The sequence below is a fragment of the Oncorhynchus masou genome, chromosome 13, assembly GCF_036934945.1.
Source record: "Oncorhynchus masou masou isolate Uvic2021 chromosome 13, UVic_Omas_1.1, whole genome shotgun sequence".
Lineage (NCBI taxonomy): Eukaryota > Metazoa > Chordata > Actinopteri > Salmoniformes > Salmonidae > Oncorhynchus > Oncorhynchus masou.
Genome location: NC_088224.1, coordinates 14593233 through 14617953, shown reverse-complemented (window position 1 = coordinate 14617953; position 24721 = coordinate 14593233). Strand labels below are relative to the sequence as shown.

General features: G+C 41.8%; 2 protein-coding genes and 1 long non-coding RNA gene across 6 annotated transcripts in view; 1 reads left to right on the top strand and 2 right to left on the bottom strand.

The window, feature by feature from the left end:
* Positions 1-1314: 1314 nt before the first annotated feature.
* Positions 1315-10267, bottom strand: LOC135551775 (uncharacterized). The gene is made up of 3 exons (XR_010457371.1): positions 10201-10267; positions 1680-1849; positions 1315-1554 (listed from the first exon to the last, which is right to left on the bottom strand). It is a non-coding gene; the product is annotated as an uncharacterized LOC135551775 (long non-coding RNA).
* On the top strand, positions 9092-19431 carry LOC135551774 (CCN family member 4-like). 3 transcript variants are annotated; one of them, XM_064982996.1, is made up of 7 exons: positions 9092-9390; positions 10933-10995; positions 14248-14536; positions 14936-15190; positions 15836-15886; positions 17365-17558; positions 17809-19431. In XM_064982996.1, exons 3-7 carry the CDS (start codon positions 14278-14280, stop codon positions 18112-18114), a joined length of 1065 nt encoding a protein of 354 aa, XP_064839068.1. In that variant the 5' UTR covers positions 9092-9390; positions 10933-10995; positions 14248-14277; the 3' UTR covers positions 18115-19431. The 3 variants fall into 3 exon arrangements, with proteins under 3 accessions (XP_064839068.1, XP_064839066.1, XP_064839067.1); XM_064982994.1 differs by lacking the exon at positions 10933-10995 and having other exon boundaries at positions 9094-9390; XM_064982995.1 differs by lacking the exons at positions 10933-10995; positions 15836-15886 and having other exon boundaries at positions 9098-9390.
* The window catches only part of LOC135551772 (protein NDRG1-like), a 31712-nt gene continuing 26015 nt past the window's right edge, over positions 19025-24721 (bottom strand). For both annotated transcript variants that reach the window (XM_064982992.1, XM_064982993.1), the window contains 6 exons: positions 23457-23519; positions 23143-23194; positions 22752-22799; positions 21526-21561; positions 21175-21226; positions 19025-20523 (listed from right to left, as the gene is read on the bottom strand). In XM_064982992.1, the coding sequence (XP_064839064.1) occupies positions 20279-20523; positions 21175-21226; positions 21526-21561; positions 22752-22799; positions 23143-23194; positions 23457-23519 (496 nt within the window). In that variant the 3' untranslated portion in view covers positions 19025-20278. The remainder of the gene's footprint in view (positions 20524-21174; positions 21227-21525; positions 21562-22751; positions 22800-23142; positions 23195-23456; positions 23520-24721) is intronic.

The window sequence follows — 24721 nt, the reverse complement described above, 5'->3', positions numbered from 1 at the left end:
AATAATGTCTACATATCTTGCATTACCCATCATTACCCATATACTTTATCCTATACTATTCTACTGTATCTTATTCTATGCCTCTGACATTGCTTGTCCATATATTTTTATATTCTTAATTCCATTCCTTTACTAGATCTTTGTGTATTGGGTATATGTTGTGTAATTGTTAGATATTACTTGTTAGATATTACTGCACTGTCGGCGCTAGATGCACAAGCATTTCGCTACACCCGCAAAAACATCTGCTAGACACGTGTATGTGACCAATAAAATTTGATTTGAAATGTCACTGAGTTAAAGCAGTTCTGCATGGAAGAATGGGCCAAAATTCTTCCAATGTGAGAGACTAAACAACTACAGGAAACATTTAGTTGTGGTCATTATAGCTAAAGGTGGCACAACCAGTTATTGAGGGCAATTACTTTTTCACACAGGGGCATTGGGTGGAGCATAACTTTTGTTAATTAAATAAAGTATTTATTTGTAAATTCAGGTTCACTTCATCTAATATTAGGTTTATGTTGAAGATCTGATAACATTCAGTATAAAAAATAGAGGAGATCAGAAAGGGGGCAAATACATTTTCACGGCTCTGTGTGTCAAGTTCCCTGATGCTGCTGCCCAAGCCAACTACAAGGTAGAGTTCTAGGAACATTGGAACTTCCCTGGAATCATCGGCTGTAAAGATGAATGTTCCTATCAGGTGTCCCTCTACAGCAGATGCTGAGTACAGGAATCTTAAAAACGGCTCTCAATAAATGTACAAAGTGTGTGCTCTCCCAGTGTGCAGTTCTCCATTGTTGCACATTGGAAAGGATTTTCCAAAACTCCTTCAAGCTCAGCTAAGGAGGAGGACAACATAGTGGAATCATACTTGGTGACAGTGGCTACGCACAGACCAGCCTCTTGTTCACCTCCTATCTTCATGCAATATGACTTGAGCAACAACTGTACAACCAAGTTCTTATCCACACAAGATGTGTAGTGGAGCACACATTTGGTGCATGGAAGAGTCGTTTCTAGTGTCTCAGAAACATATTGCGCTTTCAACCAAGAAGATGCTGCATTGTCAAAATTGTAACAGCAGTTATTTCCAATTACCTCAAACAGCATGGCTGCCCAGATCTTCTCATTGAAGATGACCTAGATGTTCCCATGGTTGAGGCAGACAATGACAGAAATGGACAAGCCTGCAGAGATGCTGTTGCTATGCAGCACTTCTCACAACAAAGATAGCTCAAGTGACTGAAACATTAGCCATGGATAAGATTTTTAATTCACAAATAGAAATATTGGGACCATGAACTGGTGCTGGTTTGAGAAGAACATTGGTACTGCTGCTGCGTCGAGTTTCTCTTCTCCTCCTTCACTTTTAAATACATTAGTTTGCGCTCATGAAATTCAATGGCCAGTTTGTCATGCATGCTCAGCCTCTTGTCTTTGTCCTCTGGCCCAGGTTAGTGACTTAGCAACCAGGAGGGAAGACTGCAGTTGCAGCTGGTTGACCTTCATCCTGTTGAGCCCCCTCCAAGCTATGGTGATCATCTGCCTCTAAAAAAGTATTACATTGCTGCATTAGAGAACATTTATTAATTATGTTTTATTATCAGAGTGCAAGAAATGACTGACAACATTACATATTCCCTGCTGTCTGGGGATGAATGAATGTGTCCTACCAAATCAGGATTGGAACAGTCCCCCATCTGTACTGTCCAAATGGTCATCATCGGGGATACCTTTCAGAGGTTGCTGACTATCAAGGATCCCAGTTAACAAGTCCCCCAGCTCATCTGTCTCTGGTCTTACCAATCTTGAGTCGCTCCCTACAAGCAACAGCCTTTTTTCTCTTTTAAATTTATTTTTTATGTTTTTCCACAGGACCATAGAAAGAAAAGACAATATAATGTTATTTGTATGTTTTACATTGCTATCTCACAAATACATTTAGGCAGTGGTGGAAAAAGGTACCCAATTGTCATGAGTAAAAGTAAAGGTACCTTTTAATAGAAAATGACTCAAGTAAAAGTCACATAGTAAAATACTACTTGAGTAAAGTCTAAAAGTATTTGGTTTTAATGTACATAAGTATAAAAAGTAAATGTAATTGCTAAAATATACTTAAGTATCAAAGTAAAAAGTATAAATAATTTCAATGTCCTTATATTAAAGAAAACCAGGTTGTAACGACGTTCTTCGTTTGTCGAAAGAGAGTCGGACCGAAATGCAGCGTGTTGGTTACTCATGTTTATTAGTGAAACAAATAACGAAACTATACATGAAATAACTAATAAATACAAAACAAAACGTGAAACCTATTACAGCCTGACTGGTGAACACTAACACAGAGACAGGAACAGTCACCCACGAAATACAAAGCGAAACCCAGGCTACCTAAATACGGTTCCCAATCAGAGACAACGAGAATCACTTGACTCTGATTGAGAACCGCCTCAGGCAGCCAAACCTATGTAACACACACCCCTAATCAGCTACAATCCCAATAACCAAAAAACCCCACTAAGAATACAACAAACAATAAACCCATGTCACACCCTGGCCTGACCAACTAATAAACTAAAACACAAAATACTAAGACCAAGGCATGACACAGGTAACTTCTTGTTTTTTTATTTACGGATAGCCAGGGGTACTCTCCAACACTCAGACAAATTACAAACAAAACACCCCCTAAAAAATAAATACACATTAGTTTTAAAATAAAATAAAATAAATGAAAAAAAGCGTCTCATTAGTCCAGCAGATCAGACGCAGTACCAGAGTGACCAGAGATTTTGATGCGTGACTTGAACCATTTTCCTGTCCTGCTAACCATTCAAAATGTACTTTTGGGTGTCAGGGAAAATGTATGGAGTAAAAAGTACGTTATTTTCTTTAGGAATGTAGTGAAGTAAAAATATAAATAGTAATGTAAAGTACAGATATCCCCCAAAATGACTTAAGTAATACTTTAAAGGGTTTTTACTGAAGTACTTTACACCCCTACATTTAGGCCCCACTGTGTTGTTACACGAGAACAACTAACATTTCAAAGGGGACTGTGATTTTGTAAAAGTGGGCCAACAATAAATACAGTATCTTACCTGAAGTTGTAGTAGCCTCCTTTTGATTATTTTCAATTGAGTTGAATTCATTATAGATGCTTGTCCAGGCATTATTTCATGCTGTTTATTTTCCAAAATTGGGTGGTGTGACAAAAGTAGCTTCAAGAGGGTTTTTTCAAAGTCACTGACATTTTTTAGAGTGTTATTTTCTTTTAACCTCCAGCCATTGTTTGGTTTAGGTGACTCACTCCAATTCCACATAACGCAACGTATTAGTGTCCCAGCCCTGGTTTTTGAAGCATCCTCAGATCAGCACCATGTGGATACCGTTAATCTAATCAGGCTTCAAAGATTAAGTGGTTAGTCCCTACTTACCCTAGTCTGGGACTCCCTAGTCTAGAACTAATTCATCTGAAGTTAATCAACGTCTCATAACGCATTTTTTTAAAATCTGGATTAATTTAAGTAGAATTAGCCTACAAGTTTAAAATGTCCTGCATTGCAGCAAAGTTCTCCTGCAATAGGACGATCAGATTAAGATTCTACATCTGTAGTCCTGTATATACAGGGCCTTCGGAAAGAATTCAGACCCCTTGACTTTTCCCACATTTTGTTACGTAACTGCCTTATTTTAAACATATTAAATAGTTTGTTCCTCTTATCAATCCACATAGAATACCCAATAATTTATAAAAAGATAAATGGAAATCTCACTTACATGTGTTCAGACCCTTTACTTGGTACTTTGAAGCACCTTTGGCAGCGATTACATTCTCGAGTCTACATGGGTATGACGCTACAAGCTTGCCACATCTGTATTTGGAGTTTCTCCCATTCTTCTCTGCAGATACTCAAGTGCTGTCAGGTAGGATGGGGAGCATTGCTGCACAGCTATTTTTAGGTCTCTCCAGAGATTTTCAATCCAGTTCAAGTCCCGGCTTTGGCTGGGCCACTCAAGGACATTCAGAGACTTGTCCCGAAGCCACTCCTGCGTTGTCTTGGCTGTGTGCTGAGGGTTGTTGTCCTGTTGCAAGGTGAACCTTCGCCCCTAATCTTCCAGTCCCTGCCCAGGTTTCCTCCAGACGTAACACTTGGCATTCAGGTGACTTAAATCTTGGTTTCATCAGACCAGAGAATCTTGTTTCTCATGGTCTGAGAGTCTTTAGGTGCCTTTTGGCAAATTCCAAGCAGGCTATCATGTGCTTTTTACTGAGAAGTGGCTTCCACCTGGCCACTCTATTATAAAGACCTGTTTGGTGAAGTGCTACAGAGATGGTTATCCTTCTGGAATCTTCTCCCATCTCCACAGAGAAACTCCAGAGCTCTGTCAGAGTGACCATCAGGTTCTTGGTCAACCCCCCTGTCCAAGACCCTTCTCCCCCGATTGCTCAGTTTGGCCGGGCGGCCAGCTGTAGGAAGAGTCTTGGTGATTCCAAACTTAAGAATGATAGAGGCCACTGTGTTCTTGGGGATCTTCAATGTTGCAGAATGTTTTTGGTACCCTTCCCCAGATTTGTGCCCCGCCACAATCCTGTCTCGGAGCTCTACAGACAATTCCTTTGATCTCATGGCCTGGTTTTTGCTCTGACATGCACTGTCAACTGTGGGACCTTATATAGACAGTTGTTTGCCTTTCCAAATCATGTCCAATCGATTTAATTTACCACAGGTGGACTCCAATCAAGTTGTAGAAACATCTCAAGGATGATCAATGGAAACAGGATGCACCTGAGCTCAATTTCGAGTCTCACAGCAAAGGGTCTGGATACTTGGATAAGGAATTTCTATTTTTTTTAAATACATTTACTCTTTCTTTCTTTTGATTTTGTCTTGCTGTTGTAAACTCACTGGATAATGTATCCTGCTTGACTTTGAAACCAAAGTATTTCCAGAACAGAATTTAATTTCAAGGAGTTCTCAGCTCAGGACCAAAGAGCTATGAGACTCTAATAAGGGATTTTAATTTTGACATCACTGTGTCCCAAATGGCCCCCTATTTCTTTTAGAACGCAATACTTTGACCAGGGCCCATAGGTCATTGATCACAAGGAGTGCACTTGGGACACACACCAAAAGTACAGGAGACTTTAAGACATGGACAGCCAGGCTGATTCTACAGTCAGACGGTTTATGAAATTGGTTTCTGCATCACTCAACCCATCAGATTAAACCCTTCTTTAATGGTCCATGGTTGAGATAGGGACTATTCTATCTTATCAAATGTCTCAGAGTTGGAGTGCTGATTTAGGGTTAGTTTTGCCTTTTAGATCACATTTAATAAGAATGCATGGACATGGAGGAACTGATTATAGGTCAACACTCCATGAGCCTCTTTGTGAATAACTTTAAACATTAGGAACTGTATATGACAAGAAAATGACCTTATGTCAGCCAACTCTCATTGGGCTGAAGTGGACGCATAGGTCAGCCAACTCTCATTGGGCTGAAGTGGAAGCATAGGTCAGCCAACTCTCATTGGGCTGAAGTGGAAGCATAGGTCAGCCAACTCTCATTGGGCTGAAGTGGAAGCATAGGTCAGCCAACTCTCATTGGGCTGAAGTGGAAGCATAGGTCAGCCAATTCTCATTGGCTTGAAGTGGAAGCATAGGTCAGCCAACTCTCATTGGCTTGAAGTGGAAGCATAGGTCAGCCAACTCTCATTGGCTTGAAGTGGAAGCATAGGTCAGCCAACTCTCATTGGCTTGAAGTGGAAGCATAGGTCAGCCAACTCTCATTGGGCTGAAGTGGAATCATAGGTCAGCCAACTCTCATTGGGCTGAAGTGGAAGCATAGGTCAGCCAACTCTCATTGGCTTGAAGTGGAAGCATAGGTCAGCCAACTCTCATTGGCTTGAAGTGGAAGCATAGGTCAGCCAACTCTCATTGGGCTGAAGTGGAAGCATAGGTCAGCCAACTCTCATTGGGCTGAAGTGGAAGCATAGGTCAGCCAACTCTCATTGGGCTGAAGTGGAAGCATAGGTCAGCCAACTCTCATTGGCTTGAAGTGGAAGCATAGGTCAGCCAACTCTCATTGGGCTGAAGTGGAAGCATAGGTCAGCCAACTCTCATTGGGCTGAAGTGGAAGCATAGGTCAGCCAACTCTCATTGGGCTGAAGTGGAAGCATAGGTCAGCCAACTCTCATTGGGCTGAAGTGGAAGCATAGGTCAGCCAACTCTCATTGGGCTGAAGTGGAAGCATAGGTCAGCCAACTCTCATTGGCTTGAAGTGGAAGCATAGGTCAGCCAAATCTCATTGGGCTGAAGTGGAAGCATAGGTCAGCCAACTCTCATTGGGCTGAAGTGGAAGCATTTGTGTTTAGTGAGTCCGCCAGATCAGAGGCAGTAGGGATGACCAGGGATGTTCTCTTGATAAGTGTGTGAATTGGACCATTTTCCTGTCAAAATGTAACAGGTACTTTTGGGTACCAGGGAAAATGTATGGAGTAAAAAGTACATTATTTTCTTTAGGAATGTAAGTGGGTAAAAGTCAAAGTTCGCAAAAATAGAAATAGTACAGTACAGATACTTAAAAAAAACGACTTAAGTAATACTTTAAAGCATTTTTACTTAAGTACTTTACACCACTGCTGAAGCATAGGTCAGTCAACTCTCTTTGGGCTGAAGCGTAGCACATCCTATACTTAAGGCAAGGCAGTAGTCAACATGGCTGTTATTACAAGGGCCATGTGTGCAATCATTTGACATACCTGGAGTTCAACATTGATTTAAAGCTTTTTCATTTAACAGTCCCCTTTTCTTTTTCTGTCGGACGGACAATTGCTTATAGTCATCCGAATCTCTTCACCACATGCAGTTTGATAACACAGCTACAAACACATGGAAAACAAGCCGCCTTTGCCTCAGGTGCAGTTTTTGATTGACATTTTTATGATGCACAGCTTCACACTGAATGACACTATTGTGTTAAAACTAAAATTAGTAGCAGATGCATGATGAATGGTTTATCACCGGGACACTAGGTGAAATGTGTTCAGTCTTGGTGTTATCCTCTAGTAGTGGATAGTGACAAAGTTTACTGGGCCAGAGAAGAGGACAAGGTGTGTGTGCTCTGAGGGGTAATGTCAGTGTCTGTCTGTGTGCTCTGAGGGGTAATGTCAGTGTCTGTCTGTGTGCTCTGAGGGGTAATGTCAGTGTCTGTCTGTGTGCTCTGAGGGGTAATGTCAGTGTCTGTCTGTGTGCTCTGAGGGGTAATGTCAGTGTCTGTCTGTGTGCTCTGAGGGGTAATGTCAGTATCTGTCTGTGTGCTCTGAGGGGTAATGCACTACGAGGGGTAATGTACTATGAGGGGTACTGTTGATGTGGTAAGTGTGGAAAACACACCTCTCAGATCACCTCAGAGCATCGCTCTCGTCAGTTTACCTGGCTTTACACATGTCCATAAAACACCGATGCATTGCTTTGGTTTAGTACTAAGAGGTTTTTCCATAGTATGTAGACCAGCAGACAGCTACACTTGGTCAGGAGTGAGAACTCCCTGTGTTGGAGAGTGTGAGCTGTCTGTGCTAAAGTGACTGTAGATCTGAGACATAACCACCTTTCACATAAATCAGTTTCCTTAACACATTTTCCACACCAAAGGCAATGTAGAAAACTTCAATAGGCCCATGTCATTTAACAGCAAAGGCCGTTAATTCCAGACATTTAAAAATGCATCACTGTCTTCCTGAACTGAACATCTGTGAACCAGACGAGTATTCAACCAGACACGCTTCATTTAATTCCTCTTAACTTTGAGGGGAAATTCAACTCACCTTGGTGGCCATATGAAAACATCCAAAATGACTTCTGCCTTCTTTAGAGAATGTAGGACTGTCCCTCCCTAGTCCCTAGTCACACATCTACGCATAATAATTCCTGTTTGTTTACAAATGCTATTGAATAATCTACAGCTCAGTGGCATAGCTGGGATGCACATTGCTCGGTTCATGGCCAGTTCGTCGGGGGCTTGTCCAACTTAAAGTGTCATAAAAAAACACACTCCCCTCTCCAACATTAGAACATTTTCACATGACCCTCCCCTTTTACTGTGAAGAACATTGTACACCCTCCCCTGCATACAATCAACTCACAATATTGTTCCAAGAACAGGTTTCTGTGCCAATGCACCAGAACCAATAAGCAAAGCATACCGATTTTGGGCACTTCAACATTATGGGATGGATGCGTCAACATTATTTTAGGAAGACTTGGAAGAATGATGATCCGCAACAGATAGCGCACCTCAGTATCAGAACTTAACATACAGACAGACTGGCCAGCTACTGTGCCTTTCTAGACATTATAAACTGTCCAGAGTAGACCCACAACTGGTCCAAATGGAATGAATGGAATTAAATATTCAAATACCAGGGCTTTTGCGTTGTTATTCAAATGAGAGTTTCACTGCGGTTTACAACCTAGAGTAGAATGTTGTACTCACTTGAAAACAATAACGCACTTTTTCATTTCATTGTGGTGTTGTAGGCTAGTCTAGGTAGGATAATAATTTTGTCCCTAAACAAGCTCAATAGGGGAGCTTTTTGAACTGTGTGTCTCATGTCTTCACTGTTCTGTCATGAGCACTGACATACCTGGCCTCTCCGCATTTACTGAAAATTACTGCAGCTTTAAATTAATGTATGTGTGGTATGATTACTAGTTAGCATATTGTAGATCTGGACGAACGATCCCACCTACCACTATCGTCACTATGAATGGTGGATAGAGGGCAGTTAGACTGGTAGACTACATTGACGTGTGGTATAGTTTGCAAAAGAAAAAGCATAGTGCATAAGGGAAGTATCAAGACACCTTGACATGGGGGAGGCGCAAGTGTCTTGGATGGAATACATGATATGGTAAAACCTGCAAAGGGGCGAAGGTCAAACATAACCCTCCCCAAAGCAAAACAAAAGTTTGACAATCGTCCCCTATTTTGGAAAACCACCACCCTTTCCCTAATAAATGTTGAACTGTCCCTTATAGACAAGCCACCTCAACTTCATGAAAGGCTTTCGTGCCTGAGGAGCAGAGGGTGAGAGTGGAGGAGAGGGAAAAGACAGAGCGCTAGGCTAGAAAAATGCGGGGCTCGTCCTAAAACCTGACGTCAGCAGCACGAGCTTTAATAACATCTCCAGTCCCAGTCCGAGACAGTTGTCCTCGCGGAGGAGATGACAACTAGAAGAAGCAGAATGCCTGAGACTTGTGCAGTGCAAAATATTTTGTTTTTAGAAAAGGAGTAATTCTGGGTTCAATGAATTTAAAATTCCTAACCAGTGATGAGCTGGCTCCTGGTGTGGATTCTTATAGCAGCTGGGATTCAAAAGGTGAGAAAGTGTCATCAGAATTATTTTTATTAACACGTGATTTAAACTTTATTTAGCAAATATATTTCTTTCTGAAATACCAGACCTGACTCTTGTGATTTATTTAGATTTATTAGGCCTAAATCATTTAATGTGTAAATTTCCAGTGGGGGAAAAAGTACCCAATTGTCATATTTGAGTAAAAGTAAAGATATCTTAATAGAAAATTACTCAAGTAAAAGTGAAAGTCACCTAGTAAAATACAACTTGTGTAAAAGTCTAAAAGAATTTGGTTTTAAATATACTAAAGTATCATAAGTAAATGTAATTGCTCAAATATGTATGAAAAGTAAAAGTATAAATCATGTGAAATTCCTTATATTAAGCAAACCAGACGGCACAATTTTCATGTTTTTTTTTTAAATTGACTTATAGCCAGGGGCACACTCCAACAATTAGACATAATTTACAAACGAAAATTGTGTTTAGTGAGTCCACCAGATCAGAGGCAGTAGGGATGACCAGGGATGTTCTCTTGATAAGTGCGTGAATTGGACCATTTTCATGTCCTGCTAACCACTCAAAATGTAACAACTACTTTTTTTGTGTCAGGGAAAATGTATGGAGTTCTTTAGGAATGTAGTGGAGTAAAAATAATCAGTAAGTAACCAGAAATATATATAATAAAGAACAGATATGCAAAAAAAACTACTTAGGTAGCACTTTAAAGTATTTTTCACTTAAGTACTTTCCACCACTGCTAATTTCCAATTAAGATATAAACATAGTCGCTAATGATGAAAAAGCTATATTGAATATAGAATGGCCTACCAATATGTGATTCCTTAGTCACCTTTAGGCTTCAGAATCAGAGAAGATAATTCTGCAGAATTCACTCCTCTGGCATTGGATCTACTGTGACATTTCGAGTAAAATCACCCGGAATTCCTTTTGCACATCTCATTCTTAGTCATACTTTACTGCCACCTTGTGGTTGTGTGGAGTCAGGTTTTGCATTTTACTCCAGATTCCACAAGTTATTGGAAAATACTATTATTTGCATGGCCTCAACAAACAGCAACGTTTCTGTTTGTTTTCTAGTTTAATTGTCCTCATGAAAGATTTTAAAGAACCTCAATAGATTTCAAAAGTTAAAACTGCTCACATCGTCTCTGATTTGCTGGGCTCAAACCTATGTTATATCACTCACCCTCTATCAAGATAATTGACAATTGATTGAAAACTTTTTCAGTCTCAGCACTTTACAGCGTTTGATGATATATGTCTGTTTAAGGCCACAAGGTCAAACAAAGGTCACACAAAGGGTCAAAAGGTTATAACCCTGAACACGTCATGGTATTCATGTTCATCTCAACTCCAATTTCAGCTGTCTAGATATGATGGGGGTTAGGAATGATGCAACTATGCATAAATGTACCTAAACCGACATGCACAAAGCTTGTCATCTCATTAGAAAACCCAATTCAACTTCCTGTTATGCCATATGTATATGGATATTATAACATTATTGACTACACCTCTCTACTTTGTCTTCCTTTTTAGGTTAAAGAAGGGAAGCTACATGAAGACAACAAACTGTTAATGTCATGATCAGTTGTTGTTGTGGTCTGTGTGGGTTTCATTACCTTGAGAAATACCCAAAAAAATCATTGTGAGGCGTAAAGTGACAGTTTGTGATTATGTCCCAAATGGCACCCTATTCCCTATATAGTGAACTACTTTTAACCAGGGCCCATACTGCTCTGCTCAAAAGTAGTACACTATATAGGGAACAGAGTACCATTTGGGACACATTCGTGTTCTCTGATGTTGTTGTGTAATTGACAGCCTGATGACAGCTGACTGGGCTTCAGCAGCAGAACCCCCTGGTTACTGGCTCTGTGCTACAACCGTGATTAAGCCTCGTTGATCTGTATTAAGCCTCCTATGCACGTCATGAATTTACTATTTATTAATAGCATTCTATTCGAAAACGTAAAGGAAGCTTAAGAGAAAAAATATGAGAAACTTAGAAGATGATTAAGGGGTCTTTTTTACAATCAATTAATTGGAGATGAATTGTGTGTGTATAATTTACTTGGATTAGAAGCTCTTTGGATTTTATGATATTTAACATGTTGAGGATGAAATGTAATTAGAGAGGTTTAATTAATAAGCAATAAGGCACTGGGGGTATGGCCAATATACCAAGGTTAAAGGTTGTTCTTAAAAAAATAAAGGAGAGCCGCACACTCTAGGAGCTCAGATGCAAAAATATTTATGTCCAACTGTCTTCATCAGGGTTTTATGACAAACACTGCAGGTTGACTCATTTATATAGTGTCAAAATACACACACAGGTGTCTGTAATCATGGCCGAGTGTGGCCTGATATCATTGGTTAATTCACATATATTAAAATAGCATACAAAAAAAACATAAATGGATGGTGTACGATCATAGATACAATTTGAATACATACGCCTAGAAACATTTACAATGAACAGCAAAATCACAATAATGGCTTCAGATCAAAGTCTACATTAAGACCGAAGGGAGCAAGGGTCTTTAAATTAAAGATCCAGGGAGCCTCTCGTTTTAACAATAAATTGTCGAGGTCACCCCCTCACTTATGGAGGGTGAGATGTTCGATGACAATATAACGTAGAGACGAAATCGAGTGGTTTTCTTCCAAAAATTGGTCTGCAACTGGATAAGTCGAGTTTCTGCAGCTAATGGTGCTACGATGCTCTGAGATACGTACTTTTAATTTGCGCTTTGTTTTACCTACATAATTTTTACCACAAGGACAAGTTATAAGATAAATAACTGCCTTAGTGGAGCACGTAATAACACCTTTTATTGGGATCTGTTTCCCTGTTTGTGGGTGTTTGAAGGATCAACTTTTATAAGTGCCATTGCATTGACCACAGCCATTACACTTGTAGTTTCCATCTAGTCGGGGCGCAAATACACGTTGTGCAGGGAAATCTTGGGGTGGTAAATCAGAGTTTACCTATTGATCTCTGAGTTTTCTGCCCCGCGAGAATACGACCAAGGGATGGTGCGAAAACACACTCCCGATACCATCATCGGATCTTAGAATGTGCCAATGTTTGTGAACGATTCTCTTAATTTGTTCAGTGCACTTTGACTAGCGGGTAGTTTGAACGCAAGAATGCTAAGGGTTGTTCTTAAGCACGACGCAACACGGACTTCCTGGACACTGCCCTTAGCCTTGGTATTTTGGCCATATACCACAAACCCCCAAAGTGCCGTATTGCTATTCTAAACTGGTTACCAACGTAATTAGAGAAGTAAAAATACATATTTTCTCATACCTGTGGTATACGGTCTGATATCCCATGGCTGTCAACCAATCAGCATTCAGGGCTAAAACCACCCAGTTTACACTAGAGAATTCTACCCTGCAGTAACCTGTATGGGAATCTCCAAGACAAGTTCGTTAAGCAGGGTTGGTCGGCCCATACTGGAGGCAGTGGTTGCTGTTAAGACAGTAACAACAGGAGTTAATATTGTTTTCAATGGGCCGGTTTATCGAAAAGACAGATTAAGGTTCTGGACTAAAAAGGGATTTCACTTTTGGGAAACCCGCCCAATATGTTGTGATTCTGAAAAAGGCTCCCAAAAATGTGTCTGTTTGTTGAATGTTCAGACATCAGAAATAAGAGTAGTCACATCATGTTGGCCCACAGATGGCATGCAAGGCACAGCCAAAATAGTGTATGACATTTTAAATTAGACCATTAGGCAATCTGGCTACTTGATCTGTAATAATGTGTTGTAGAACACTCTGTGTCCTGACTCATACAAGGAAGTCATGCTCTCTTCACACTCAGACAGTCTGAATCCTAGACTAAGAATCATGTTTGTAGCCAGTCTGAGCCAGCGGACGGGCCAATTTCCTATGAAGGGACTCATACGGTCTAGATCCTAGACTAAAAAATCCTCTTTATAGCCAGTCTGATCCTAGCCAAGAATCCTCTTTATAGCCAGTCTGAGCCAGGGACCAGTTTCCTATGAAGGGACTCATACGGTCTGGATCCTAGACTAAAGAATCCTCTTTATAGCCAGTCTGAGAATCCTCTTTATAGCCAGTCTGAGCCAGCGGACGGGCCAGTTTCCTATGAAGGGACTCATACGGTCTAGATCCTAGACTAAAAAATCCTCTTTATAGCCAGTCTGAGCCAGCGGACGGGCCAGTTTCCTATGAAGGGACTCAGGTCTAGATCCTAGAGCCAGTCTGAGCCAGGGCCAGTTTCCTATGAAGGGACTCATACGGTCTGGATCCTAGACTAAAGAATCCTCTTTATAGCCAGTCTGAGCCAGCGGACGGGCCAGTTTCCTATGAAGGGACTCATACGGTCTAGATCCTAGACTAAAAAATCCTCTTTATAGCCAGTCTGAGCCAGCGGACGGGCCAGTTTCCTATGAAGGGACTCATACGGTCTAGATCCTAGACTAAAAAATCCTCTTTATAGCCAGTCTGAGCCAGCGGACGGGCCAGTTTCCTATGAAGGGACTCATACGGTCTGGATCCTAGACTAAAGAATCCTCTTTATAGCCAGTCTGAGCCAGCGGACGGGCCAGTTTCCTATGAAGGGACTCATACGGTCTAGATCCTAGACTAAAGAATCCTCTTTATAGCCAGTCTGAGCCAGCGGACGGGCCAGTTTCCTATGAAGGGACTCATACGGTCTAGATCCTAGACTGAAGAATCCTCTTTATAGCCAGTCTGAGCCAGCGGACGGGCCAGTTTCCTATGAAGGGACTCATACGGTCTGGATCCTAGACTAAAATATGTATTATGCATATCAAGAGCGCATAACCCTAACTCCTCCTTGTCCCTCTCATCTAGGCCTACTCCCAGACCCAGAATCCCACTGCCATGCTGCCCCTAACAGAACCCACAGACCTGGAGCCATACAACCGGACCCAGTACTGCCACTGGCCCTGTGAGTGCCCCGCGGTCCTCCCCCCCTGCCCCGCAGGAGTGAGCCTGCTCATGGACGGCTGTGACTGCTGCAAGGCCTGCGCCAGGCAGGTGGGGGAGGAGTGCAACGAGGCAGACACCTGTGACTACCATAAGGGACTGTACTGCGACTACAGCACGGACAAGCCGAGGTACGAAAAAGGAGTGTGTGCATGTAAGTGTCATTCTAACCTACTAAAGACCGTTGTCTTACGTCAAATCGCATCACTTCTACACCACACTCGTCCCTCAACGTGTAGGTGGAATCAACTCGCTATCTGACGCAAGACCATGACTAAAGACACCAATCATAAGTCACAGTAACACTGCTATGATCATGTCCCAACACACTAATTGCACATCTAGTAACATAATCCTTGAAGAACATGAGAAATGCAATGACAAATTAACAATTAAAAAGTGAACATCTTTCATAATCATATTACCCGATGTCATGACATGTTTGTTTTTGTTCAGATATCACTAAAAACAAAATCTGCTACATTATCTTGTCATCATTACCACTGTGTGTCTCTCTGTGATGTAAGACTTCTGTCCTGATCTTCTTTGCCAGATATGGTTGGCACAGGCTGCGAGCATGATGGTGTGATCTACCGGAATGGGCAGAGCTTTAAGCCCAGCTGTAAATACCAGTGTCTGTGTGTGAACGGGGCCATCGGGTGCGTGACCCTGTGTACGGACTCCCAGCCCCCCCGGGTGTGGTGCCAGAACCCAAGGAGGGTCAAGATCCCCGGACGCTGCTGTGAACAGTGGATCTGTGACGAGCCCAAGAAGGGGAGGAAGACTGCTCTAAGACATGCAGTGGAGGGTAGGACACAGATCCATCAATCAATCAATCAATTAAGGTTAAGGTCATGTTTTATTATGCCATTTGTAAGTATCAGAATACAGAATACATACATGTCTTTTGTAAGAGCTCTCAACAATCATTCATTTAATCAGGCAATCAATGGTGGCTGGTGTCACTTTAAATGTGAGGACATGCTCATACTAATAGCTTGAATGGAATGAATGGACCAGTATGATACCATTCCAGTTATTACTATAAGCTGTCCTCCCATCACCAGCCTCCACTACAGTATACTACAGTTGATATGTGTGTATTGAGAATCTTAAAACACTATTAACACAGGTGCATATTGGGTATTCCTTTGTGAATTGTGAAGCAAAATAGTTTGAGGACAGTGCTTCAGTGTAGCTCACAGGTAGTGCTGCTGTTGCAGCAGTATGTTGTGTGGGTTCTTGGAACAGTATCTGTGATGGACTAGGGTGTAGCTTGTTACTCCAGGGAAGAACAGAGGTGCAGCTGTGTAAGAGAAGACCAAACGCTTTTCCTGTACACTCTCACTCTCTCTGTATCTCAGTGTTATTTTTGGGTAGCTCAAGTGCTGAGTGATCCTGGCCAAGAGAACTTGGATTTACTAGAGAATGTTTGTTTTGGTTAAAAATACAGAATTGCAACGAGACCTGTCACCCTTGCACAACTTAACTATCAATCTTGAAGGTAAAAGCACTTCTCATGGCAACAAGCTATTAGGTCCAGTTTTGATGAATAATTATATCACTGCCCATATTCAATTGTTATTATTCTCTCTCTCTCGCTCTTTATCTATGTATCTTTCCCTCTCTCACTCTCATTCACTCTCCTTCTCTCTCTCTCTCTCTCTCTCTCTCTCTCTCTCTCTATGTATCTCTCTTTTCTCTCTCTCTATGTATCTCTCTCTCGCTCTTTATCTATGTATCTTTCCCTCTCTCACTCTCATTCACTCTCCTTCTCTCTCTCTCTCTCTCTCTCTCTCTCTCTCTCTCTCTCTCTCTCTCTCTCTCTCTCTCTCTATGTATCTCTCTCTCTTTCTCTCTCTCTATGTATCTCTCTCTCGCTTTTTATCTATGTATCTTTCCCTCTCTCACTCTCATTCACTCTCCTTCTCTCTCTCTCTCTCTCTCTCTCTCTCTCTCTCTCTCTCTCTCTCTCTCTCTCTCTCTCTATGTATCTCTCTCTCTCTCTATGTATCTCTCTCTTTCTCTCTCTCTATGTATCTCTCTCGGTATCTCTCGGTATTTCTCTCTCTTTCTCTCTCTCTATGTATCTCTCTCTCTCGCTCTCTTGTTGTATCTCTCTTCCTCCATGTATCTCTCTCTCGCTATCATGTATATCTCTCTCTATCTATGTATCTCTATCTAAGCATCTCTCTCTATGTATCTCTCTCTCTCCATGTATCTCTCTAATGCTCTCTCTCTATCTAGCTACATATCTTTCTCTATTGCTCTCTATCTAGCTACTTATCTTTCTCTATTGCTCTCTCTCTCTCTCTATCTAGCTACATATCTCTCTCTAATGCGCTCTATCTAGCTACATATCTCTCTCTATTGCTCTCTCTATCTAGCTACATATCTCTCTCTATTGCTCTCTCTCTCTATCTAGCTACATATCTCTCTCTATTGCTCTCTCTCTCTCTATCTAGCTACATATCTCTCTCTATTGCTCTCTCTCTCTATCTAGCTACATATCTCTCTCTATTGCTCTCTCTCTCTATCTAGCTACATATCTCTCTCTAATGCTCTCTCTCTATCTAGCTACATATCTTTCTCTAAATTCTATTTGCTTTATTGGCATGACATAAGCTTACTTTGGAGATTTACAATATTAACATAATTAAAATAATACTAACCAATATTGTCAACAATAATCAAGGGTAAAAATGACCATACATTGAACAATGACAATGGCATAGGGGACATGTGCAGGTTGATTGGTCTGTCGGACACTGTCCCTCCTCTCTCTCAATTCAATTTCAATTTAAGGGCTTTATTGGCATTGGAAACATATGGTAACATTGCCAAAACAAGTGAAGTAGATAATAAACAAAAGTGAAATAAACAATTTACAGTAAACATTTACAGTAAACATTACACTCACAAAAGTGTCTGTCTGTCTGTCTGTCTGTCTGTCTTTCTGTCTGTCTGTCTGTGTTGATATAGCTCTTCCTGCTGAGGCTCAGGGCCGGAGCAGGAACTGTGTGATCCAGACCACCTCCTGGAGTATCTGTTCTAAGACGTGTGGTCGAGGTCTGTCACTGCGCGTCTCCAACGCCAACGAGAGGTGTGAGATGGTGAAAGAGTCCCGCCTCTGCAACATACGGCCCTGTGGGGTGGACATCACCAAGCACATCAAGGTACATGTACTGACGTGCACAGACACACTTCCACGCTCAAATATGCACGCACACGTGGACACAGACACACATGTGCATGCATGCATAGACGCACATGAATTGCATAGAGGTCAAATGTTTGTTCATGCTATCTATATTGAAGAGTTTGCCTAAAAAAATACAACATTCCCAATATTATAGGAACATTACAGAGCAATGATTCAATCATTCAACTTGTCCTCTTTCTTTTTCGCTCTCTCATCGCTCTCAGCCAGGGAAGAAGTGTCTGAACATCTACAGAGAAGAACAGCCAAAAAACTTCACAATCTCAGGCTGTGTCAGTAAGCAGCCTTACTGGCCTAAATACTGTGGGGTGTGCATGGTCACAGACAATCGCTGCTGCATTCCCTACAAGTCCAAGACCATCGACGTGGAGTTTGTGTGTCCCAACGGGGCAGTGTTCACATGGCAGGTCATGTGGATCAACGCCTGCTTCTGTAACCTCAGCTGCAGGAACCCCAACAACATCTTCGCCGAGCTGGAGAATTACTATGGTTACCCTGAGATCGTGAACTGAGACATTTCAATAATTCGCCGTAAGCTTATTAAGGGCTCTATTCAGTCTGGATCGCTGAAGCGTTACAGATTGCACAATAGACATTAAAAGGTCATTTCTGATTGAGACGACATATGCAGTGGTTACGGTGAATGCAGCCTTCGCTAACAAGATAACATTGCCTTTAAATTTCAATCACGCTGTAACACTGAACTTCGGTGATACGGAGTAGAGCCCTAAACTTCCATCTACCTACATTTTGATCTTCTTTTCCCTTCCTCAGTTTTTTTTTGTCAGAACTTCCGAAAAATTGTTTTATTTGACGTTGGTATACATAAAGGCAGGTATTCAATCCGAGGCGCGTTATAGTGCAGAGCACCATACAACAGACAGTCCGCCCTTTGAAGGCATTTTCCCGGTGTCCACAGATGTCATTCATGGTAAATGCTCTGATTGTCAGCTCAAGCCTACATTTCCTTTACAAGCCTGTTATAGTGTGCTGCTCTATATCTTGCATTGGATTGTATCGATTAGATTGAATCACACCCAAAGTATTTTTCTTATAAGGGGATATTTAAACGTGAGGATTGTTTTTCAGAATATCTTTATGGTCTGTATAGGGTTGCTTTGGGAATGAGTGTGAAATATTTTAGTTTTAATTTATTCAATACTAAATGATTGAAAAAATGTTGCCATACAGGTATTTTTTGAAAGTCACAATAACAAGTTTCACGAAATCTCGTCCACACTCATGTAAAGATTGGTTTGATCACGTGGCTCTGAATTGAATGATGAGTAAGAGATGGCGTGAGATGCTACTATAGAATGCATGTACTATATACGGTTAAATATCCATCTGTGGAAGTGTGGTGTCATTCTTACAAGGTCACATTCTACTTATGATCATTGAAGTAATCACAACACCAGGACAAAAAGTTATAGGTTTTTATTTATTAAATAAATACAAAACTGTTATGCCATATTTAATGCTTCTCATCTACAGCATTAGGCAGTTGTGCATCTTTAAAAAGCGATGTAGGCCTGTGTTCTACAAAGCCGGCAAGTGTTGCTGTAGTGCACGTAAGAGTGGGAGGGTTTTTGATACGTTCTAAGGAGAACTATCCTCACATTACATTATGTGGATCTATCGGCTTGACTCTCTCAAATCCTTCACAACAAAATAACTTTAAGTCAGAGAAGGTTTCCATGGCACATCATATTTGTTCTGCCGTGCTTGATTGCATAGAAAACATTTACATACACACACAAAAAATATCCAAAATATTTTTTTTTGCCTGAAGCCATGATCTATTAATAAAGCCATAGGATTAAAAGCTGTTCAATTTAGTTTTTGTTGTGTTTGATTAATGAAAAGAATAGCGTATTATGGAATGTTCTAGAATAGAACAGTTAAAATTGTTTGATTCCACAGAGTTGACAGATACAGAATATCCAGGAGACTTAACTCAAAATGAATGGACAACATAAAAGGAATGGTTACAGGAATGTGTTGTATGCACACGATACATTTCCGATTCCCTCCTTCCCACGGTTTCAAAGACGAATATCAATTTGAGCAAAAAAACTTTATCCACTTGCCTCCTTGTCTTTCTCCACATCTAGGCCTAACACTGTCTATCCTATATCACACAGAACATGAATTATAACACTGAAAAGTTCATGAACAATGACAATGAGAACAGAAAGAAGCACTCATTTACAGTCAGGTACGTATTTAAGAAAACTGTGTCAGATGTGATAAAACACTACAAACAAACAAAAAAATCCTTATGAGAGATTTAAAAGAAAAATGTACAAACTGGTGTACTAGGTACTCGCTCTGCAGCAACAGCTTTCTCCCACATTCTCTGTTGCGGTGTAGCTCAGCTGTTGCCCCTAACACCTAGATATTCCACTGGACTCTGCAATTGGGAAGGGATCAGTTAATTTCAGTTTTTTTTTTTCCTCTACAGAATTTCCTTTATTATGCCGTAGTATACAAAAACAACTCTTTGCATTGAATGGAATTGTGTGTGTGTGTGTGTGTGTGTGTGTGTGTGTGTGTGTGTGTGTGTGTGTGTGTGTGTGTGTGTGTGTGTGTGAGAGAGAGAGAGAGAGAGAGTGGTTAGTGGCAGTGCAGCAGGAACCAGAGGGCTGGAGGTTAAATGTCGAGGGTAAGGGTCGTCTAGCAGGACACTTCGGTGGACTTGAGAGCAGCGCTGCTGTTTGCTGTGCCTTCCATACTGTCTGTATGGGAGCGGCCACGCTTCTCGTTGGTGTGAGACCGGCTTCGGTTTCCCTCGTTGGTGTGAGACCGGCTTCGGTTTCCCTCGTTGGTGTGAGAACGGCTCCTGTTGCCTTCCATGGAGTGGATGCTGGATCCGGACGCCGTGCGAGAGCGGACCAGTCTGGTCATGCTGGCAGCAGGCACTGAGGGAAGGAGGAAGAGGAGAGAAGGAGGAGGAAAAGGGGCCATAGCAGGAGGTGGAGGAGGCAGGGGTAAATAGGAGGAGGAAAAGGGGGCCATAGGAGGAGGTGGAGGAGGCAGGGGTAAATAGGAGGAGGAAAAGGGGCCATAGGAGGAGGTGGAGGAGGCGGGGGGGACAGGAAGAGGAGGAGAGACAGGGTTAATGATCCATTCACACTCCTGTGTCCATGGTCAGCTGGATTCCTATTGAGGGCAGGGTAGCCGAGTGGTTAGAGCGTTGGACTAGTCACCGAAAGGTTGCAAGTTCGAATCCCCGAGCTGACAAGGTACAAATCTGTCGTTCTGCCCCTGAACAGGCAGTTAACCCACTGTTCCTAGGCCGTCATTGAAAATAAGAATTTGTTCTTAACTGACTTGCCTAGTAAAGTTAAAGGTAAATTTAAATTACAGAACAGGTAACAGACTTCCTGTTGTCTAAATGTCTAATCTCATCTCCTAGTTCTAGACAATGTCATTCTTACAGGTTGTCGTGAAGACCCATATTATTGGTTGGCAGCAACACTAATAGGGTAACAGGCTTTTATATTTCTACATACTGAATGTTAATATAATTACTGGTTGGTGTTGGTTACACAGAGAGAGTGTGTACTTACTGTAGCCCATTCCCTGAATGAAGTACTTGAAGGCCTCTGTCAGCTTTGCAGGCTGTCGAGAGAGCAAATGAGAAAGTTAGGCCCTTTTTCCCCCTGTTATTATCCACATAATGACATATCAACTGACAGGTTCGTGGCATATCCTACAGACTCTGTGATAACGAGATGACAGCTGTTGTAGCAGAAGGTGCTGAGCTGGGTATAAACGATCCAGCCTGACGTCCGTGCCTCATTGCTACTGTCACTAATGCTCTTAAGTGAAGCTGCCCTGTATTAGCCCCCGAACTGTTATCCCTTGGCCACCCCAATCCGCCCGGCCTCCGTGAACATGTTAACAAGCTAGAAACACACCTGGTCAACCATGGGCAGGCCTCCACAATCAGCCATCTGGATGGAGGAGGGGAGAAAAGAAACAGGCTATGAGTTAGGAGTCAGTTAACACCTCATGGGGTGCGTCATTCAAGAGAGCAGAGTTAAGGAAGCACGTCATCAGCAGGACGACATTAGTCACCCGCCATTACTCTTCATTACAAAAAAACAACTTTCCATTTAATATTTAACACTGTCTCAGCAAACAACAAGTTCCATTAATATCACGTGTCCATTAACATCACGTGTCCATTAACATTAACAACACGTGTCCATTAACATTAACAACACGTGTCCATTAACATCACGTGTCCATTAACATCACGTGTCCATTAACATCACGTGTCCATTAACATCACGTGTCCATTAACATTAACATCACGTGTCCATTAACATTAACATCACGTGTCCATTAACATCACGTGTCCATTAACATCACGTGTCCATTAACATTAACATCACGTGTCCATTAACATCACGTGTCCATTAACATTAACATCACGTGTCCATTAACATCACGTGTCCATTAACATTACGTGTCCATTAACATCACGTGTCCATTAACATCACGTGTCCATTAACAACACGTGTCCATTAACATTAACATCACGTGTCCATTAACATCACGTGTCCATTAACATTACGTGTCCATTAACATCACGTGTCCATTAACATCACGTGTCCATTAACATCACGTGTCCATTAACATCACGTGTCCATTAACATCACGTGTCCATTAACATCACGTGTCCATTAACATCACGTGTCCATTAACAACAAGTGACCATTTCCCTTAGCCTCTGGACAGCTAACACAGTTAACGTTGGTAAAACGTGCCCATTTGGTCACAGCCTGGGGCATGCATTTCATAGGTAAGCCTAAGTAGGTCAAACAGGAAGAATTGTGATATGGGTCAAGTTCATCAGGAACCAAACAGGGGTAAACAAACTCAAACAGGGAGAACTCTAGCTGGTCTTCGTGCAATAAATAATGCACATTTTTGTTTTCCGTTGCGAAACGTTTTATATTACATGCCTAATGAACAGGACCCTGGAGGCTGGGTACAGCAGCAGTAGCCTCAGCCTGTGGCAAGGCTAGCAAATCAGTCACCAGGTCATTACTGAGCTACTGGAAGCTTATCAGTGATCGCCTTTCCGTGATCAGATCTGTTATGAGCAGCAGGAGGGAGATTGTTGGAGGCCACTCACCTTCAGCAATGTGGTCTTTGTTGGGTCCAGCTTAGTATTGCACTCTACCTGTGGACGCAAAGTACAGAGTCTAATTTAGCGACTAAATATCATTAATTTACCATAGTAGAGAACTAAATAGGTAGTCAAATTAAAGGAATTGGGGGAGTAATATTTCATTGCTAGAATTGTTTTAGTTGTGTTTGACTTCTTTCCCTATTTTGTCCCATGTTTGAATCATAAACTACATTTTTAACCTCCCATTGTTAATCTTTAAAAATCTCCTGTTAACTTAGGTGAATGTTCAACGCATCAACACATGTTTCTAGGGACCGGGAATGAGGACCAGAGGCATTACCGTTAATGATTTGTTTATGGCATTTAGGATTACAGAGTGTGTACTTGAACTTACCACAGCGTCAACGGCCGGAGAGCTGTCTCCTACCACCAACAGAGAAGGACACCTGAGAGCAATAACAGGAATTGGAACAAATTTCAACCTGTTGGGTTAGAGGATTAGAGGGCCAAGAGTTTCCTCAACTATGTGACCTGTTGACCAGGCTATAACTATGGCCCAGAGTTTCCAGGTCAGGGAAAACTAGCAATATGCCATATGAGGTGATTGAGATATGGTGAAATCAGAGGTGATTGAGGTATGGTGAAATCAGAGGTGATTGAGGTATGGTGAAATCAGAGGTGATTGAGGTATGGTGGTTTGGAACTTACGTCAGGGTTCTGACAGTGACTTTTCCACCAGGAATGGGCCTCTCAATCTCCAGATCCCGCCGGCTGGGATGGGAAAAGGTGGGATATCAGTGAGGCACCCAATTAACATACATATATTACAAATATAATAAATATACTATTAAAACACATGAGACATTGAATATATTAGAAATACATAGATAATATATATGTTCATAGGCAGTTTTCAATGTACTCTGGAAGACTTTGAAGACTTGAGTATGTATATAAAATATATACTGAACAAAAATATAAAAGGCAACATGTAAAGTGTTGATCCCATGTTTAGTGAGCTGTCACACAACACAATGCCACAGATGTCTCAAGTTGAGGGAGTGTGTAATTGGCATGCTGACTGCAGGAATGTCCACCAGAGCTGTTGCCAGAGAATTGAATGTTAATTTCTCTACCATAAGCCGCTTCCAACATCATTTAGAGAATTTGGCAGTACGTCCAACCTTCCTCACAAACGCAGACCACGTGTAACCACACCAGCCCAGGACCTCCACATCCGGCTTCTTCACCTGCAGGATCGTCTGAAATCAGCCACCCATAAAGCTGATCAAACTTTGCACAACTGAAGAATTTCTGCACAAACTGTCAGAAACCTTCAAGGAAGCGCATATGCTTGCTCGTTGTCCTAAACCAGGGTCTTGACCTGACTGAAGTTCGGCGTCATAACCGACTTCAGAGGGCAAATGCTCACCTTTGATGGCCACTGGTACGCTGGAGAAGTGCGCTGTTCACGGATAAATCCCAGTTTCAACTATACTGGGCAGATGGCAGACAGGGTGTATGGCGTCGTGTGGGCGAGTGGTTTGATGATGTCAACGTTGTGAACAGAGTGCACCATGGTGGTGGTGGGGTTATGGTATGGGCAGGTATAAGCTACGAACAACAAACACAATTGCATTTTATTGATGGCCATTTCAATGCACACAGTCACCGTGACGAGATCCTGAGGCCCATTGTCATGTCATTCATTGGCCGCCATATCCTCATGTTTCAGCATGATAATGCACGGCCCTATGTCGCAAGAATTTGTACATAATTCTTGGAGCTGAAAATGTCCCAGTTCTTCCATGGCCTGCATACTCACCAGACATGTCACTCATTGAGCATGTTTGGGATGCTCTGGTTCGAAGTGTACGACACTGTGTTCCACTTCCCGTCAACATCCAGCAACATCCCACAGCCATTTAAGAGAAGTGGGACATCATTCCACAATCAACAGCCCAATCAACTAA

Bases quoted from the DNA above. Each gene is read 5' to 3' on its own strand.
- LOC135551774 (XM_064982994.1), top strand. From the start codon at position 9,343: ATGAGCTGGCTCCTGGTGTGGATTCTTATAGCAGCTGGGATTCAAAAG. The intron at 14,537-14,935 runs GTAAGTGTCATT...CTTCTTTGCCAG, and splicing joins CGAAAAAGGAGTGTGTGCAT to ATATGGTTGGCACAGGCTGC. The intron at 15,887-17,364 runs GTAAAAGCACTT...GTGTTGATATAG, and splicing joins CTTAACTATCAATCTTGAAG to CTCTTCCTGCTGAGGCTCAG.